Raw genomic sequence first — 20,104 nt, forward strand, 5'->3', positions numbered from 1 at the left:
TTCATTAAATTGGTTTCCTGTGTCTTCTTTTCTTAAACTTTCTTTTGTTTTTATTTATTTGAGAGCAACAGACAGACAGAGAAAGAGGCAGAGAGAGAGAATGGGCGCCCTAGGACTCCAACCACTGCAAACCAACTGCAGATGCATGTACCACCTTGTGCATCTGGCTTATGTGGGTCCTGGGGATTCAAGCCTCAAAATAGGGTCCTTAGGCTTCATAAGCAAGCACTTAACTGCTAAACCATCTCTCCAGCCCTCCTGTGTTTTTTTTGATTCCTTTGATTTCCTCTTTGATTTATATGAACATATTTATAATCATTCTTTTGAAATCTTTCTCAGGCATTTCCTCTAAATCAGTCCCAGTGGAGGTCATTTCTGATGCATTAATACTTTTAGGTGGATTTATATTGTCTTGATTTTTTATGTTTCTTGTATTATAATGTAGAGATTTTTGCATCTTGGATTAATTTAATGTTTGGATTTTCTAATAAGCTGCAGTATTATTACATGTATCAATCAATCTGATGTTATATATCTTCAGGGTAGGAGCTTAAGGTACTAGGTGTGGCTCTTAAGACCCTCAGAGTAACCACAAATGTGACCCTAGGTATGGGTTTACCTGCTATGAGAGTATTTAAGTAGGCTGAGTGGAACAAAATACAGGCAAATTCTAAAATTTAACTAAACAATGTATACATTCAATGAAAAACAGCACAGAGTATTTATGTTAAGAGTAGATGTTATGACAACCAGATCCTCTACGAAAGTCACTGTCCCTAAGGATGTGTGTTGCCCCACACCATTAATCCTGTCAACTGGGAGGCTAAGATTTCTGGCCTGTAGAGGGTTCCAAGTCAGCTTGTGACCAGGTGAGACCCTTCTCCAGTGAATGACAGAAGAGGAAACAAAGGCACTATAAATCAGGAAGCAGCAATGTCAAGCCCAAAATACAGTTTACTTAAGAATGGCACATCCAGCCATCCATCAAATTTAACATATAATTTACCCTGACTTGGAAGGTGCAGTTAGCACTTCTGATTCAAGCCTATGTACCAAGTTTAATTGGTGGGTACTGACCTGGTGTAATTCCAGTTACTTTTGGTCTCATTTATGCTGTGCTCCTGCTTGGTTCCCTCTTTGCTACAGTGTGGGCTCAGGTAGGCTGGCTGGGTCGCTGGGTCGCTGCTCTGATCACCTGTACTGGGTGCTGTGTAGGTGATCTCCCTTGTGCTTGATGGAGCTTGTCCTGGTGGTCGCGAGGGGAGGCTGTGGGTGGTGGCTGAAGTTCTCACATTGGTCCTCACGATCCTCTTGCTCAGGAGCTGCTCCTCCGTTGGTCACTGCGGTCCTACCTTCACGTTTCTTGAGTTTGCATGGAGGCCGGTGTGGGTGGAAAATCCCCTCACCTGGCTTTTTCTGTGGCTCAGGCCGAGCCTTGGGTCTGTGGCCTCACAGACCTGGTGCCAGCGCTGCTGGGGCCACTTCTGCCTGCTTCTGTGGGCTCTGGACCTCTCCTACTTCTCTGCTATAGTTGGTAATTTCTTATACACCTCACTTTTGAGTAGAAGAATGTATTTTGCTGGGGGATTTTGGCCTTTCCCCCCACTGGGCTGCTTTGGCGTGATTCCTACGCTGCCATCTTTACTGGATGCCCTTGTCAGCAGTCTTATCAGTTTGCCCCACTTCTCCTTAGCCGCCCCTTGTCTCCATTTAGGGCTGCAGTTGGAGTGGCGTTTGAGTTAAGCAGATGCCAGAAGCTCAGACCTTCAGCCTCTGTGTCTCAACCCAAGCGTCTTTGTCAGCCACGCCTCTGAGCTCCCCTCTGCGTACCATATGCCTCTACTGATTGTCACACCCCTTCCCTGTGACACAGTCATGTGCTTCCTTACCTGTCTCCCCCTCTAGGTCTCAGGTTCCTGAGGGACTGCCTTATTTGCTTGTGGATTCCCGCTGCTGGGCAGTGTGGGCTAGAAAGGAGCCATTGATCAAATATCTATTGAATGGTGAGACAGCAAATGGAGGCGCGGAATCTCCCTGGTGGTCTAGTGGCTAGGACTTGGCGCTTTCACCCAAATGGAGGACGGTGCTCTTACTCTCTCCTTTCTTCCTTCCTGGACTTGGTCTGTTGAGATACAGAATGCATTCTGGGTCCTCCTTTGTCACAGATCCTATGGCCTGGCATCCCTTCTTCAAGCCAGGTAAAAAAAAAACAAATGGCAGCCACCCCATCCAGTATCTTCTGCAGAGCCACCACACCTGATAACTGTCCACCGCACTAGGGCCTGTAGCCACTGCAAACAAACTGCAGACGCATGTGCCACTATGTGTGTCTGGCTTACCTGGGTTCTGGGGAGTCAAACCTGGATTCTTAGGTTTCACAGACAAGTGTCTTAACTGCTATGCCATCCTCCAGCCCCAAATTAAAAAAAAAAAAAAAAAAGCAATTTAAAGAAAAAGAAAAGAAAACATGTGCCCCTTTTAGTCTTGGTAGTCTGTCTGGACACAGCCTGCTACCCTGTCTTATTTTATTTATTTTATTTGAGATAGGGCCTTATACTATAGCTCAGGCTGGCATCAAACTCATGGCAATCTTCCTGCCTCAGCCTCCCAAGTGTTGGAATTATGGTCATGGACCACGAGGCCAAGCAACTGAGTTTCAGTGTTTATAGTACCATAACCCATGGTACCCTTTCTTGTGCATAACCTTGGAAGCGCAAAACCAACTCTGGCTTGAGGAAGACATTAAAGGGTCCGCCACGGACGCGGTGAGGTGAGGAAAGAGCCCTACGGACTCCTGTACTCTGGCATGATAACACCATGCGATGCAAAGACAGAGAGCCAAGAGCCAGTGTCACATGGACCGTTCCCACCTTAGGATCCCAGGAACAAGCAGTGCTGAGGTAACAAAGAGGACTAACGTGTGCAGGCCCTGGGAAATGACAGAGAGTCTTTCTGACTTCACCCAGGAATACCTGACAGAAAGTTCTAAGAGGCAAGTTGGATGTGTGTGGCGGTGCACGCCTTTAATCCCAACACTCAGGTGGCAGATCGCTATGAGCCACCCTGAGACTACATAGTGACGGTGAATTCCAGGTCAGTTTGGGCCAGAGGGAAACCCTACCTCAAAAAAAAAAAAGAAATAATGGGCTGGAGAGATGGCTTAGCGGTTAAGCGCTTGCCTGTGAAGCCTAAGGACCCTGGTTCGAGGCTCAGTTCCCCAGGTCCCACGTTAGCCAGATGCACAAGGGGGCGCATGCGTCTGGAGTTCGTTTGCAGAGGCTGGAAGCCCTGGCGCGCCCATTCTCTCTCTCTCCCTCTACCTGTCTTTCTCTCTGTGTCTGTCGCTTTCAAATAAATAATAAATAAAATAAAATAAAATAAAATAAAAAAGAAAGAAAAAAAAGAAAGAAAGTTAGTTCTAAGAAGCAACGGGAGATTCCTTCCTCCCACTTCCCTCTGTGTAGGGAGGGGCAGAGTCTTGTTGTTGCTCTGGTGTTGGAGATTGAGCCCTGGGCTTTATTTGCCCAGTGAGCACTTTCCCACTGAACTGCATCCCAGCTCAGGCACAAGGCTTTGATTCCCGCTCAGGAACTGCTGTGCTCTCAGCTGTTTTCCAGCACCTTCTAAAGGACAGGGGGCCAGGGACACGCCTTTAACCCCAGCACTCAGGGAGGCAGAGGTAGGGGGATTATCATGAGTTAGAGACCACCATGAGGTTACATAGTGAATTCCGGGTCAGCCTGGGATAGAGTGAGACCCTACCTTGAAATTTTTAAAAAAAAAAGAAGAAGAGGTGGGCTGGAGAGATGGCTTAGCAGTTAAGCGCTTGCCTGTGAAGCCTAAGGACCCCGGTTCGAGGCTCGATTCCCCAGGACCCACGTTAGCCAGATGCACAACGGGGCGCACACGTCTGGAATTCGTCTGCAGCGGCTGGAAGCCCTGGCGCGCCCATTCTCTCTCTCTCTCTCTCTGCCTCTTTCTCTGTCTGTCACTCTCAAATAAATACATAAAAATAAACCAAAAAGAAGAAGAAGAAGAAGAAGAAGAAGAGGGGAAACATCCTCCTACTTCTTGTACACTGAATGTGGGTATGAGCAAGCAGGCAGGCCCCACCAGGCCATGCTGTGTTCTTCCCTTTCAGGGTGTCGCTTTAGGAATTTCCCTCCAAATTGCTGCCTAGACTCTGCCAATACCTTGTCACCTCCCCACAAGATCTTTCCCCTGCCTGAGCTCCACCTAGTTTAGAGATTACCAGCTGCTGCCCAGGAGAACTGTGGCCAGCTGTTTCTTCCTGCCTCATACGATAGCCCCACGGGGAACACACGGGCTCCAGAAGTGGCTAGGATGCCGAGATACAGACAGCCGTGTGGCCGAGGTCCTAAGGCTTGGGTGACAGCCAGACCTAGGTTCTAGTCCCACTCCAGCCGCTTGTCAATCATAAATAGGCAAAGTTACATGAATTCTGTGACCATCAGTTCCGTAAGAACGGATGCCCTCTCGGGATTATGGCTGGATAAAATGAGATAGCATATATAAAGTTTAGTCCCGTGGCTCTTACACTCCACCAAGGAAATGACTACTGCTGCCCTTGGAACTAGCTCCTGGAAACCCCCTGCTGGGGTGGGATGGGCTTGCAGTCCTGGGGTGACAGCTCCTTCAGAGAGGAGGAAAAAGAGTACTGCGTAGATGGGAATGAGGCTGAGTAGGGGCCAGCCTTGAACCTGAACCTCCCTTGCTCATATTCCCATCATTAACTAGAGGGAGATGGTGTTTAATGATACCTTTATAGTTCCTTCTGTGCAAAGAAGTTTCAAGTCTATCCTAGTAACAGAGCTCACTCATCCTCCACGGCCTTCCCTAGGTTCAGCACTCAGGGCTTGCGGTACCACTTTGTAACCAGTTTGTTACCACTTTGTAACCAGTTTGTTTCTAGTTACAGGCATTGAGCTTGGAGCTCTTATAGCCCTGAAACTGCGCCCTAGGAAACAGACAAGGTGCTTTTTGCTTGTTTTTGTTTTTGTTTTGTTTTTTTCCAGGTAGTATGAATTCCTCCCAAAAAAAAAAAAAAATCAAATTCTGGTTGTCTTTTTCTAATTTGCAAGAAAAGTCAAGCTAATGGAAAGAATTTCCCCACTTTCTGTTTTCTCCCGTGAACATGATTAGTGCCTGTGGCCGCTTATCTGCCAGTAAGTGCTAGCTAGTGAAAGGTACAGGGAAAGAGGAGTGGTGACAGCAAAATCTTATGGAAAAAAAGGGAGAATAATTTATCTAGAGTGTTATTTGTATTGTTTTATGAGATACAGAGACAGCCATAGCCACGCCATCTGTTGGTGAAATTCTTTATTTCTATGAGAGAAATTAGCATATTACGCTTCTGTGTATCTGTGTAACATTCCTGTAAAATACATGTAGTCTGGCTGGGGATGTAGTTTGGTTGGTAGAGTACTTACCTTGCAGGCATGAGGCCCCAGTTCCACATAAACTAGACATAGGCTTTGGCTGGAGGGATGCCTTAGCGGCTAAGGCGCATGCCTGTGAAGCCTAAGGACCCAAGTTCAATTCCCCAGCGCCTATGTAAGCCAGATGCACAAGGTGGTGCATACATCTGTAGTTCATTTGCAGTGGCTAGAGGCCCTAGTGTTCCCATTTGCATGCGCATGCACTCTCAAATAAATAAATTTGCTGGGCATGGTGGTGGTCTAGCTGAGGCCAGCCTGAGACTACATAGTTAATTTCAGGTCAACCTGGGCCAGAGTGAGACCCTACCTTGAAAAAAAAACAAAATAAGTAATATTTTTAAGTTTAAAAACATAGGCTTTGGGCTGGAGGGATGGCTTAGCAGTTAAGGCATTTGCCTACAAAGCTAAAAGACCCAGGTTCAATTCCCCAGAACCCACATTAGCCAGATGCACTAGGGGCCGCACACATCTGGAGTTCATTTGCAGTGGCTGGAGGCCCTGGCGCGCCCATTCTATTCTCTCTCGCTCTCTCTCTGTCAAATAAATAAATAAATAACATAGGATTTTAAAGAATAGTTTAGGGGCTGGAGAGGTGGCTTAGCAGTTAAGGTGTTTGCCTACAAGGCCTAAGGACCCAGGTTCAATTCCCCAGTACCCACATAAGCCAGATGCACAAGGGGGCACATGCATTTGGAGTTTGTTTACAGTGGCTGAAGGCCCTGGCAGCCCATTCTCTCTCTCCCTCCCTCTCTCCCTCTTTCTTTCTCTCTCTCTCTGTCTCTCTAACAAATAAATAAAATATATTTTTTAAAAAAGAATAGTTTAATTTTACCGAACAACTGAAAAAAATCATACTTTCCATATACCCCGCACCCACTTTTTCCTGTTAATAGCATCATAATATGATCCATTTGTTACAATTAATGAATGGTATTATCATTATGCTATAGATTTTAATCCAGTTTCCTTTGTTCTTAATGTCTTTCTGTTCCAAGATTCCACCTGAGATACTACATTACATTGAGTTTATGTCTCATTTCTCCTGCCTGGGATAGTTTCTCAGACTTTGCTTGCTGAAAATGACTTTGGGATTTTTTTTAATTTTTATTTATTTATTTGAGAGTGACAGAGAGAGAAAGAAGCAGATAGAAAGCGAATGGGCACACCAGGGCCTCCAGCCACTAAAGACAAACTCCAGATGCATGCACCACCTTGTGCATCTGGCTTACGTGGGTACTGGAGAATCAAGCCTCAAACTGGGGTCCTTATGCTTCACAGGCAAGCGCTTAACCACTAAGCCATCTCTCCAGCCCAACTTGAGATTTTTTTAGAGAGTTGCTCAGGTGTTTTGTAGAATGGCCTGTAGTTAGTCTGGGTTCTCTAGAGGAACAGAACCATTAGAATGAATTGTATTAAAAGGGGCATTTGGGGGCTGGAGGGATGGCTTAGTGGTTAAGGCATTTGCCTGCAAGCCAAAGGACCCAGGTTCTATTCCCCAGGACCCACGTTAGCCAGATGCACAAGGAGCACATGTGTCTGAAGTTTGTTTGCAGTGGCTGGAAGGCCTGGCACACTCATTCTCTCTCAATCACCCCCTCCTTCTCTGTCAAATAAATAAATAAATAAAATATTAAAAGGGGCATTTGGGTCTGGAGAGATGGCTCTCAGCAGTTAAAGGCGCCTACCCACAAAGCCTAATGGCCTGGGTTCGATTCCCCAGTACCCACATAAAGCCAGATGCACAAAGTGGCTCATGTGTCTGGAGTTTGTTTGCAGTGGCAGGAAGCCCCGGTGTGCCCGTTCTTTCTCTGTTTCTCTTTCTCTGTCTTTCAAATAAATGAATAAATAAATAAATAAAAATATTGTCACAGTCAGCTTTAGTTGTTGGGATGAACTTCCAAATCAGGCACAGTTATGGAGGAAGGGATTTGTTGGAGGCTTACAGATTCAAGGAAGTCCCATAGTGGCAGAAGAAGCTGACCCCCTTTCACGGGTCCAAACAGAAAAAAAAGAAAAGAAAAAGGCAATTACCACCAGCACAGGCAACAAGCAAGCACGCTTTGGAGTTCAGAATGGCAGAGCCCAAGCACTTTACATATGTGTAGACTGGAATTCTGTATCTGCCCCCACGCCACCCTAGGATGCACCCGCCCACAGTGACACCAAGTTACAAGCTTTAATAAAACGCCTGAATCAACTGAGATACATCCATTCCAAAGACCACAGATATTAAAAGGGGGATTTATTGGATTCGTTTTGGCAGTCCAACAACAGCAGTGCGCAGGCTTGAAAGTCAAAGAATAGCCGCTCAGTTCGCAAGGCTGGACGCCCTGGCAGTCCCAACCTGGCCCTGAAGCCACCGGTCTCCAGTCCACTTGGGGAGGTGCTGAAACTTGCTTCCAGCGCCGCTGAAGGATAGTCCAGCAGGATAGGTGAGCGAGTAGTGGGGGAGGGGGCAGCCAGGTGGAGAGGGGCTGTGTTCTCTCAGAGCTTCCTTACACAAAGTCCACCAGTGGAAGGACCACCCACAATGGAGGAAGGATTTCCTCCTTCAGTCAGTCCTTCCAGGAAGCAACCTCGGAGACCTGCTCAAGAGGAATGTCTGTGGATTCCTAAGCTGGTCACGTTTGACCACAGAACTTGCCCCTCACAGCCCCTGTGGTAGCCTGCCTGATGTTTTTCTCATGGTGATCGTGCGCTTACAGATGTTGGGGAGGAAGACCACAGTGGTAAAGAATCATTTTCTTCACATCATATCATATCAATGACTGATCAACATCATCTTTAATGTTGACCTTGATCATGGGGTTGAGGGGGCTACTCCACTGTGTAATTACTCTTTTTTTTTCCCCCTTTTCTGTGCTTTGTTCTTTGGAAGAAAGACTATACACAGCACACACTGAAGGAGTTAAAAGTTGTGTTCTCCCTCTTTGAGAGTGGCTTTATAAATTTGGGGGATTCTCCTGCATAAGAGATTTGTCTTTTCTCCCCTACTTATTTGGTTATGTGTTTGTGTCAGCATAGATTTTTTTAAAATATGATTTATTTATTTATGAAAGAGAAAGAAGCTGAGCGTGGTGGTGCACACCTTTAATCCCAGCACTCGGGAGGCAGAGGTAGGAGGACCGTAAGTTTGAGGCCAGCCTGAGACTCCATAGTGAATTCCAGGTCAGCCTGAGCTAGAGTAAGACCCCACCTCGAAAAACCAAAAAAAAAAAAAAAAGAGAGAGAGAGAGAGAGAGAAAGGCGCAGAGAGGGGAGAGAGAGAAAGAGAATGGGTGCACCAGGGCCTCTAGCCACTGCAAATGAACTCCAGATGCATGCACCCTCTTGTACATCTGGCTTATATGGGTCCTGGGGAATCGAACCAGGGTCCTTTGGCTTTGCAGGCAAACCCCTTAACCTCTAAACCATCCCTCCAGCCCCAACATAGACTTTTTTGAGGTAGGTTCTCACTCTACCCCAGGCTGACCTGGAATTTATTACTCTCAGGGTGGCCTCAAACTCATGATGATCCTCCTACCTCTGCTTCCCGAGTGCTGAGATTAAAGGCTCCAGATGTGTGTGCCACCTTGTGCATTTGGCTTACATGGGTACTGGGGAATTGAACCTGGGTCCTAGGTTTTGCAGGCAAGTGCCTTAACTGCTAAGATATCTCTTTAGCCCCCAGCTTTTTTTGTTTATTTATTTGTTTTGTTTTGCTTTGTTTAGGTAGGGTTTTGCTATAGCCCAGGTGATCTGGAATTCACTGTGTAGTCAGGCTGACCTTGAACTCACAGCTGTCCTCTTACCTCTGCCTCCCAAGTGCTGAGATTAAAGGATTATGCCACCACACCTGGCTGAAATGGTACAAATTTAAGCTTGTATAATTCTAGAGGTCAAAAGTCTGAAACAGCCAAGTGTGGTGGCACACACTTTTTTTTTTTTTTTTGGTTTTTCGAGGTAGGGTCTCACTCTGGTCCAGGCTGACCTGGAGTTAACTCTGTCATCTCAGGTTGGCCTTGAACTCATGGCAATCCTCCTACCTCTGCCTCCCGAGTGCTGGGATTAAAGGCATGCGCCACCACGCCCAGCTTGGCACACACTTTTAATCCCAGCCTTTGGGAGGCTGAGGTAGGAAGATCGCTATGAGTTCATAGGCCAACCTGGTACTACAAAATTAGTTCCATATGGACCTGGGCTAGAGTGAGACCTCGAAAAAGAAAAGAAAAAAAAAAAAGAAAGAAAAGTTGGGGCTGGAAAGATGGATTAGCAGTTAAGATACTTGACTATGAAGCAAAGGACTCAAGTCTGATTCCCCCATACCCACATAAGCCAGATGCACAAGGTGGTGCATGCATCTGGAATTCATTTGCAGTGGCTAGAAGCCCTGGCATTCCCATTCTTTCTCTCTGCCTCTCTCTGTCTCTTCCTGTCTCTCAAATAAATACATAAATAAAATATAATTTTTAAAGTCTTAAACAGGTCTCAGTGGGCTAATACTGAGGTGACAGTATTGTGCTTCTTTTGGTTTTCTCTAGGGAAGCTGTCCTTGCCTGCTTCAACTTCTGAGACTGCCCACATTCCTTGGTCCACATATCACACCACCTCAACCCTGTTTCCACTCCTCTGCTCCCCTCTCTCTTATAAGGTCTGTTAATGACCACACTGGACATTTAGGAAGAATATCTCTGTATCCCAATTGAAATTTGCAAAGTTCCTTTGGTCATATGAGATAATGTATTCACAGATTTCAGGAATAAGACATTATTGCTTTTAGGGGACATTACCCCATTTGTTGTAATTACAGGCTCTTAGATAAAATTAAGTTACCCTATGACCAGTATTCTCCCCCCCCCACCCCCACCTAGAGCCTCATCATGTTCCCTACTTTGGCCACAAACTCATTATAGCTGAGGCTGGCTGGCCTTGAAGTGTGGATTCTTCTATCTCTGTTTCTGAGTACAGAGATTATAGCATGTACCACTGTACCTGGCAATATGTGGTATTGTGCCTTTCTTGGTTTAGCTGTGTTCAGACTTAATATTTTTATTTATTGTGTATTTGCAAGGAGAAAGAGACAGAATGGGTGTGCCAGGGCCTCTTACAGCTACAAATTAAATTCCAGACACATGTGCCACATTTTATGCATCTGGCTTTATGTGGGTATTAGGGAATCGAACCCAGGCAGGAAAGCACTTTAACAACTAAGCCATCTTACCACTAAGCCATCCCTCCAGCCCTGTGTTCACTTTTTTTTTTTTTTGGTTTTTGAAGGTAGGGTCTCACTCTGGCCCAGACTGACCTGTAATTCACTATCTAGTCTCAGGGTGGCCTCAAACTCACGGAAATCCTCCTACCTCTGCCTCCCGAGTGCTGGGATTAAAGGCGTGCACCACCACACCCGGCCTGTGTTGACATTTAATCAAAGATGATTTCTGTACACTTATCCACCTAGTAAAATTTCTAACATGTGGGGCTAGAGAGCCTGGTGTGCCCATTCTCTCTATGTGTGCCTCTCTGTCTCTCTGTAGACCTCTACTTGCAAATAAATAATTTTTTTTAATTGGGGGCTGGAAAAGCAGGGCGTGGTGGTGTACACCTTTAATCACAGCACTTGGGAGGTAGAGGTAATAGAATCATCATAAATCCAAGGCTAAGCAGGGCATGGTGGTGCACGCCTTTAATCCCAGCACTTGGGAGGCAGAGGTAGGAGGATCGCTGAGAGTTAGAGGCCACCCTGAGACTACATAGTGAATTCCAGGTCAGCCTGAGCCAGAGTGAGACCCTACCTCGAATAACCAAAATAAATAAATAAATAAATAAATAAATCCAAGGCTAGCCTGGTAACAGTAGAGAATGAATGCCAGGTCAGCCTGAACTAGGGTGAGATCCTTCCTCAAAAACAAAACAAAACAAAAACAAAAACAAAAAACAAAAATAAACATTTTTTAAAATGTGAAAAACAGTGAGGAGCCTGGGAGCAACATAAATGGAAGCTAGATACATTTTTTTTTTTCCTGAGGTAGGGTTTCACTCCAGCTCAGGCTGACCTGGAACTCACTCTGTAGTCTCAGAGTGGCCTCGAACTCATGATGATCCTCCTACCTCTGCCTCCTGAGTGCTGGAATTAAGGGCGTGCACCACCACGCCCAGCAATTTTTTTTTTTAAATTTATTTATAAGAGAGAAAGCAAGAGAGAGAGAGAGGCAGATAGAGGAGAATGAGCACAAGGGCATCCAGCCAGCACAAACGAACTCCAGACACATGTGCCTTTCTTGGTTTAGCTGTGTTCAGACTTAATATTTTTTTTCAGACTTAATATTTTTATTTATTGTGGATTTGCAAGGAGAAAGAGACAGAATGGTGCATATGTTTGGAGTTCATTTGCAGTGGATAGAGGCCCTGATGCACCCATCCTCTCTGATCTTGAAACCTGTTATAGGGGTCTAGCTCCCTTCTCCCATGAAAGGTCCCTAGGGAGCTCTTTCCAGTTGGTTCCTGTCTTCTAAGACAAAGGAGTCTAGCTTGCCATCCCTTCCTTCCCCTGCTGCTGAGAACTCTTCCCTGCCAGAGCTTGGTCTCTTCTATTACCATGGTGACAGCCAAGTGCTGCTTAGCACCAGCCTGGAAGCTGAGTTGGAAGAAAGGGTAGCTGAAGAGAGTAAACAGTGGGGCTGCCGGACGCTCCTTGGGGTCTAGGGAGCAGAGAACTCCTGGTAGACTCCTGCTAACGGGTTTGCTTCCTCAGGAAGAAGTCATGAAATTAATGTGCGGGACCCACCTTGCTCTATTCTTCCACGCCAGAACCAGAGTTTGTAAAGATAACGGTTGCTGGGGCTGTGCTCAGTGGCTAAGAGCTCTTACTTGCAAAGCCTGCCAGCCTGGGTTTGACTCCCCAGCACCCACAAAGCTGGACACAAAAAGTGGCACATGTGTCTGGAGTTCATTTTCACCAGCAAGAGACCCTGGTATCCCTATACATAAAATAAAGACACACATTCACACAGTGCAAATAAATAAAAATTTTAAAATATAGCCTGGCATAGTGGCGCACGCTTTTAATCCCAGCATTTGGGAGGCAGAGGTAGGAGGATCACCGTGAGTTCAAGGCCAGCTTGAGACTACATAGTGTATTCCAGGTCAGCCTGGGCTAGAGCAAGACCCTACCTTGAAAAACCAAAAAAAAAAGAGAGAGAGACAGACAGACAGACAGACAGAGAGTTGTGTGTGGTCAGACATAGTGGCACACACCTTTAATCCCAGCACCTAGGAGGCAGAAGTAGGAGGATCACTGTGAGTTCGAGGCCACCCTGAGACTACAGAGTGAATTCAGGTCAGCCTGGGCTAGAGTGAAACCCTACCTCGGGAAGAAAAAAAAGAAAAAGTTGTGTGTATCTAGGACAAGTTGTTTTGTTTGTTTGTTTTCGAGGTAAGGTCTCATTCCAGCCCAGGCCAACATGGAACTCACTTTGTAGCTCCAGGCTGACCTCAAACTCATGGTGATCTTCCTGTCTCAGCCTCCCAAGTGCTGGGATTAAAAACATGTACCACCATGCCCAGCTAGGGGAAGTTTTGATGCTATTGACTAAATTCACTATGTAGTGCCAGGCTAGCCTCAAACTCACAGCAATTCTCCTACTTCTGTGTCTAAGTGCTGGGATAAAGGCGTGCACCGCCACGGCCTGGCTTTTAATCACTATTCTATATTATTTATATCCTATATTCTATATTAATTTGTATTACCAGCTGGGTGTGGTGGTGCACACCTTTAATCCCAGCACTCGGGAGGCAGAGGTAGGAGGATCGTCGTGAGTTCAAGGCCACCCTGAGACTACCTAGTGAATTCCAGGTCAGCCTGAGCTAGAGTGAGACCCTACCTCGAAAAACCACAAAAAAACAAAACAACTTGTATTACCTTAATTTCTTCATGTGTGAAATGACTACAGTATTAGCGTCACTAGGTGATCGTGTTGTGAGGATTGAAGGAAGTGATGTCAGGAAACATATCTCATGAAAGTGAACTCTGGCAGGTACTAGTAGCAATATTACTGGAGTGGGTAAATCCTCACACCTGGGCCTGGGGAAGTCATCCTTTCCTGCTTCCCTAGAAAGTTACCCTTCATGTTCAGAGCTCTCAGATTGCTAGAATCTCAGTCGGGCTCCCTTCATTTCCACAGGTGATTTCCATGGTAATGGTGGCCGTGGGTGTCTATGCCCGGCTCATGAAGCATGCGGGTAAGTTATAGGTCCCCCTCTTGGGCTCTTGCCATTCCCCTTCCTGTGTGAGTTTGGGGCCTGAGGAGGCAGCTCCCTGTAAGCCAGGTCTTAGTGGCCTTCTTCATGGTGGCAGTTCACTTGGGTTCTCCTAAGCCCCTGTCTCTCTCCCGAGGCCAGCCTGCATTTGAGACTTAGGAGGAGTCTGGAGGAGAAGCCAGGCCTCTGTGTGTAAAGAGCATTCAGGGGTTTCAGCCTCCTTAGCTTGTCCTGAAGGAACTCAACCTCCATTCCCCTTCCTCTGCAGTTTCAGAGCAAAAGGATCTGCCCAGCTGGTGAGCCTAAACTTCTTCTGAGTCTTCTCGAAGGCAAAGCAGGCTTTCCTCTCTTGAGCCCAAGAATGAAGGCGCCTCCCTTCCCTAGAGTTGCTCAGGTTAAATGCCAGGACTCCTCCTGGGCTCTTTCTTTCTTTTTAAATAATTTTTTGTTTATTTATTTGAGAGAGAGAGGGAGAGAGAGGCAGAAGGCTGGGAATGGTGGCACATGCCTTTAATCCCAGCACTCAGGAGGCAGAGGTAGGAGGATCATCACGAGTTCGAGGCCACCCTGAGACTACCTGAGCTACCTTGAAAAACCAAAAAAAAAAAAAAAAAAGAAAGAAAAAGAAAGAAAGAAAGAGAAACAGGCAGATAGAATGGGTGCACCAGGGCCTCCAGACATGCACCACTCTGTGCATCTGGCTTCATGTGAGTACTAGGGAATTGAACCCAGGTCTCTTGGCTTTGCAGGCAAGCACCTTAACTGCTAAACCATCTCTCTAGCCTCTGGACTCTTTCTCATCTCCCTCTGTGAGGAAGGTATTTTAGCTCTGCATACTCCTCACTTGGCACTGGGGAGGAACGGTGACTCTGAGCGCCCCAGCTGAGGCTCAGCCTTTTCCCCAGAAGCAGCCTTGGCCTGTCTGGCAGTGGACCCTGCCATCCTGCTGATTGTGGTGGGTGTCCTCATGTTCCTTCTCACCTTCTGTGGCTGCATCGGATCCCTCCGAGAGAACATCTGCCTCCTGCAGACGGTAAGTTAGCGGTGGCCCACCGTGGGAACGTCCGCTCCGTGTTCCTTTTCCCCATGCCATTTCTACAGCCTTTCTATTCCACTTCCCCTGTCCCACCCTAACCCGCAGGCCTGTGCCGTCCACAGCTTACCATAGAGCTCGACCCCGGCAGCCAGCATAGGGTAGCCACTTCCCATACAGTGTCTGAGAAGCAGTGGTTTCTCTGCCACGTGTGGACATCAGGAGGAAGGGCCTGGTGCCTTCCCAGGGCTCACCGTGGCCCTGGGAGAGGATGCTCCCCAGAGCGGTAACTCTCTCTTTCTCCCGCCCGTGCCCCATAGTTCTCCCTTTGCCTCACCATCGTGTTCCTGCTACAACTGGCTGCTGGTGTCGTGGGCTTCGTCTTCTCGGACAAGGTAATAGTAGGAGCCTAGAGGCCCCTTCAGTGTACACCAGAGGGATGAAGGGACAGTTCCTACTCTCATCGGGCCTGATTAGTTAACCACAGCCCTGTTTCCCTTGAGAAACATCAGCCTTTGGAAAATCCTCCTAAGGGATGAGTGAACAGCCTTTAACTAATCACCATATCCGAAGAGAATTTCATCACTGTAAGATGTTTTACTTTGACAGCCAGAGAGGCCAACAAGAAAGGTAATTCAGTAAACATGAAAAACATTAAAATAACCTGCAAAACTTTAATGACAAATGACTAAGTCTATAGAACTCATTGATCACATGGACCACAGACAACACAAGGAGCCTTTTATTGAAAAATTGTTTTTTTTGGGGGGGGATGGAATTATCATGGTTTATTGTCTATAATTGTGGAAGTTGTCAATAACAAAAAAATTTTATGGCCGGATGTGGTGGCGCACGCCTTTAATCCCAGCACTTTAGGAGACACAGGTAGGAGGATCACCATGAGTTCGAGGCCATCCTAAGACTACAATAGTGAATTCCAGGTCAGCCAGGGCTACAGCAAGACACTACCTTTAAAAAACAAACAAACAAAAAATTACAAAGGAAAACTCTTTTATTGAAATAAACAGAGAGAAAGCAGTGGTGGGGGGATGGGGACACGATTCTAGACAGTGCTTATCATATCTGGAAGGTGGTTTGTCATGTAGCAGCAATCCTTTTAACAGGCATGGTGGTGCATGCCTTTAATTCCTGCACTTGGGAGACAGAGGTAGGAGGATCACTGTGAGTTTGAGGCCAGCCTGGGATGACAGAGTGAATTCCAGGTCAGCCTGGGCTAGAGCAAGACCCTACTTTGAAAAACAAAAACAAAACAAAATGCAGAATTTCTTTCTCAAATGATAAATAGTTACCAGAGATAAAGAACAGTACTACTGAAGGAAAATGTAAGGAAAGCAATGGATCAGAAAGAGACCATTGGGGCTGGGGAAATGACTCAGTGATTAAAGGTGCTTGCTTGCAAAGGCTTCGGTTCAATTCCCCAGGACCCATGTAAGTAGCACATGTGTCTGGAGTTCATTTGCAGAAACAGACCCATTCTCTCTTTCTCTCCAAACAAACAGATAAATAAATAATAAATAGAAGATAACGATACCATTGTAGAAACTTCTGAAACTGAGAGCTGCTGAACTAATCCTAAATTTCCTAGTCCTGGTTCTAGAAAATCTTAAAAAGATAGGAGCTGAGTCTAAAATGATGCAGTTTCCTTATATCCACTAGGGGTCAGCATCTCCACTCAGCACCTTTCTGCTAAAAAAGAACGAGTAACAAAAAACACTATCCACTTTGTGTCTGTCAACAAATATTTTGTGGCAATAATATGAAGAAAGACAAATACAGCTGGGCGTGTTAGCACACACCTTTAATTCTAACACTTGTGAGGCAGAGGTAGGATTGCCATGAGTTCAAGGCCAGCCTGAGACTACATAGTGAATTCCAGGTCAGCTTGTGCTAAAGCAAGACCCTACCTTGAGAAAGAAAAAAAAAAAAAAAGAGAGAGAGAGAAACACATCATTATTCTAAAGTAGAGTTTCTGAGAAGCAGTAATATCAGGTTCAAAATTTCTTTTCCCTCTTGTCTGAGGATCAGGAATGAATGGGTTTTGAACTGGACATCTTCCCTTGGTAGGTGTCGGTTCTGATTTCAAGACTCATTTGGATAAAAGATGATCTTGCCAGCCATAATTGTTCATGCCTTTATTCCCACCACTCAGAAGGCCGAGGTAGGAGAATCACTGTGAGTTCAAGGCTAGCCTAAGACAAGACTACATAGTGAATTCTAGGTCAGCCTGGGCTACAGAGAGACCCTACCTAAAAAAAAAAAAAAAAAAAAAGATGATATGAGGAGGAGCAGCCTTGATATTTCTGCCCTAACTTTGACTTTGCACTTGTGTTTTCCTCCAGGGTTTTTTGGGGGAGGGGAATGGGGGGTGGAGGGATTGAGGTAGGGTCTCACTCTAGTCCAGGCTGACCTGGAATTCACTATGTATTCTCAGAGTGCCTGGAACTCACAGTGATCCTCCTACCTCTGCCTCCTGAGTGCTGGGATTAAAGGCGTGCGCCACCACACCCAGCAACTCCAGGTCGCTTGAGTGATGTACACGTCCGTTTTAGAGACCTGAGGCTCTAACTTATCCCATTTTCCATCTCAATGTTAAAGAGGAAAGGACACAAGACCTATCCCTCTGGCCTAGATGTCAGGAGATGAGGGGCAAAAGGTAGTCATCATGGTGCCTCGATCACTCTGTCTTTATCCCATGTGTGTGAGGACCTCCATTTACCAAAGGCGAGCTCCAAAATGAATTTGCGACAAAAGGATCTTACTGGGAGTTAGTGGTCCACAAGATGTGATAGAAGCACCCTATGTGTGACAAGAATGAGAGGTGGTGGCAATGAATAAGTATGGTGAGAAGATTGGAGCTGGGGCAACCCCATTGGGCTAGGGGCCATCCGGCTGCTTTAGCTTTGGTAGCTGTCAACATATACCCAAGCTAATGTAGCCAGGCGTGGTGGCACACGTCTTTAATCCCAGCGCTCGGGAGGCAGAGGTAGGAGGATCTCCGAGAGTTCGAGGCCACCCTGAGACTCCATAGTGAATTCCAGGTCATCCTGGGCTAGAGCAAAACCCTACCTTGAAAAAAGAAAAAGAAAAAGAAAAATCTGAGAAAGAAACAAGACAAAACAGTAATGGTCTCTGTTACCATGATTAAGTCAGAGGTCAGTCCCATGTCCTGATTGCCTATCCATGTCTCTGGCAGGCTCGGGGGAAAGTGAGTGAGATCATCAACAATGCTATCGTGCATTATCGTGATGACTTGGATCTGCAGAACCTCATTGACTTTGGCCAGAAGAAGGTATGGACTAAGTATGTTGGGGTAGCTAGTGTCCTGAAGGCTGTGCTAAAAATCCCAAGATGCCTCCCTTTCTAGTCCTGTGAACCTTTTTTACCTTCAAGGTAATGGATTCTAGGAAAGGTTTTGGCATTTAAAAAAAGGGTGGAGTTGCTGGGGAGATTGCTTAGCAGTTAAGGCATTTGCCTGCAAAGCCAGAGGATCCCAGTTCAACTCCCTCTCAAATAAATAAATAAAAATATATTAAAGGAGCCGGGTGTGGTGGCACATGCCTTTAATACCAGCACTCAGGAGGCAGAGGTAGGAGGATCACCATGAGTTCAAGGCCACCCTGAGACTACATAGTGAATTCCACGTCAGCCTGAGCTAGAATGAGACCCTACCTCAAAAAAAAATTGAAACAATTAAAAGTACTTCCAAGGATACAGAATAATGTATATATTAATCTATTGTTTATGTAATAAAGAAGGGGAGAAAAGAATATATAGTCTTATTTGCAAAAAGATTCTAGAAGGCTTTGTAAGAAACCATTAAAAGTAGTTGCCTAGCCGGGTGTGGTGGCGCACGCCTTTAATCCCAGCACTCGGGAGTCAGAGGTAGGAGGATCACTGTGAGTTCAAGGCCACCCTGAGACTACAGAGTGAGTTCCAGGTCAGCCTGGCCTAGAGTGAGACCCTACCTCAAAAAAACCAACAACAACAAAAAAAAAGTAGTTGCCTATAGGGGAATGAAGGTAATTTTGATTGCCTTTTTGAAATTACATTTTAGCCAGGCATGGTGGCAGACGCCTTTAATCCCAGCACTCGGGAGGCAGAGGTAAGAGGGTTGCTGTGAGTTCGAGGCCACCCTGAGACTACATAGTGAATTCCTGGTCAGCCTGGGCCAGTGTGAGACCCGACCTCACAAAACCAAAAAAAAAGGGCTGGAGAGATGGCTTAGAGGTTAAGCGCTCGCCTGTGAAGCCTATGGACCCCGGTTCGAGGCTCGCTTCCCCAGGTCCCACGTTAGCCAGATGCACAAGGGGGCGCACGCGTCTGGAGTTCGTTTGCAGAGGCTGGAAGCCCTGGCGCGCCCATTCTCTCTCTCTCCCTCTATCTGTCTTTCTCTCTGTGTCTGTCGCTCTCAAATAAATAAAAAATGAACAAAAAAAAATTAAAAAAATAAAAAAATAAAAAAAAAAAAACTTTGGAACTGTGGTCAGGTATATGCAATAAAAAGCTATGGAAGCTGGAGAAGTGGCTTAGTGGTTAAGGCACTTGCCTGCAGAGCCAAAGGACCCAGTTTCAATTGCCCAGGACCCACATAAGTGAGATACACAAGGGGATGCACAAAATGCAGTTCATCTGCAGCACCTGGAGGCCCTGGCACGCCCATTCTTTCTCTCTCTCCTCCTCTCTGTCAAATAAATAAATATAAATAAAAATTAAAAAGTTACGGGCTGGGAGAAGACTTGGTGGATATAGGTGCTTGCTTGCAAAGCCTACTGACCCTGGTTCAATTCCCTCAGTACCCATGTCAAAGCCAAAGCACAAAGTGGAACATGCATCCGGGGTTCATTTGAGGTGGCAAGAGTGTACCCATACTCTATTTCTTTCTCTCCCCTTCTCTCACTTTCTCTTTGTCTGATTGCAAATAAATAAAAGTAAATTATCGTTTTGCTTTGTTTTACTTATTTTTGTGAAATTGGGGGTGGAACTCAGGGCTTTGGACATCGTAGACAAGCACATACTACTGAATATACCTCTTGCCTGGACTTTACCAGGGTGTCTTTGTTGTTGTTGTTGTTGTTGTTTTGTTGTTGTTTTTTTTAATTTTTATTAACATTTTCCATGATTATAAAATATATCCCATGGTAATTCCCTCCCTCCCCACCCCCACACTTTCCCGTTTGAAATTCCATTCTCCATCATATTACTCCCCATTACAATCATTGTAATTACATATATACAATATCAACCTGTTAAGTATCCTCCTCCCTTCCTTTCTCCACCCTTTATGTCTCCTTTTCAACTTACTGGCCTCTGCTACTAAGTATTTTCATTCTCACACAGAAGCCCAGTCATCTGTAGC

The 20,104-nt window shown here is 45.9% G+C and overlaps 1 protein-coding gene across 2 annotated transcripts in view; it reads left to right on the forward strand.

Moving 5' to 3' along the window:
• Positions 1–20,104, forward strand: part of Tspan33 (tetraspanin 33) — a 36,507-nt gene that overhangs the window by 9,858 nt on the left and 6,545 nt on the right. The window contains exons 2-5 of one of the 2 annotated variants that reach the window (XM_004661219.3): positions 13,619–13,676; positions 14,600–14,727; positions 15,048–15,122; positions 17,942–18,037. In XM_004661219.3, the coding sequence (XP_004661276.1) occupies positions 13,619–13,676; positions 14,600–14,727; positions 15,048–15,122; positions 17,942–18,037 (357 nt within the window). The remainder of the gene's footprint in view (positions 1–13,618; positions 13,677–14,599; positions 14,728–15,047; positions 15,123–17,941; positions 18,038–20,104) is intronic. The other variant, XM_012949364.2, reaches the window with a different exon arrangement.

Source organism: Jaculus jaculus, chromosome 10 (assembly GCF_020740685.1).
Source record: "Jaculus jaculus isolate mJacJac1 chromosome 10, mJacJac1.mat.Y.cur, whole genome shotgun sequence".
NCBI lineage: Eukaryota > Metazoa > Chordata > Mammalia > Rodentia > Dipodidae > Jaculus > Jaculus jaculus.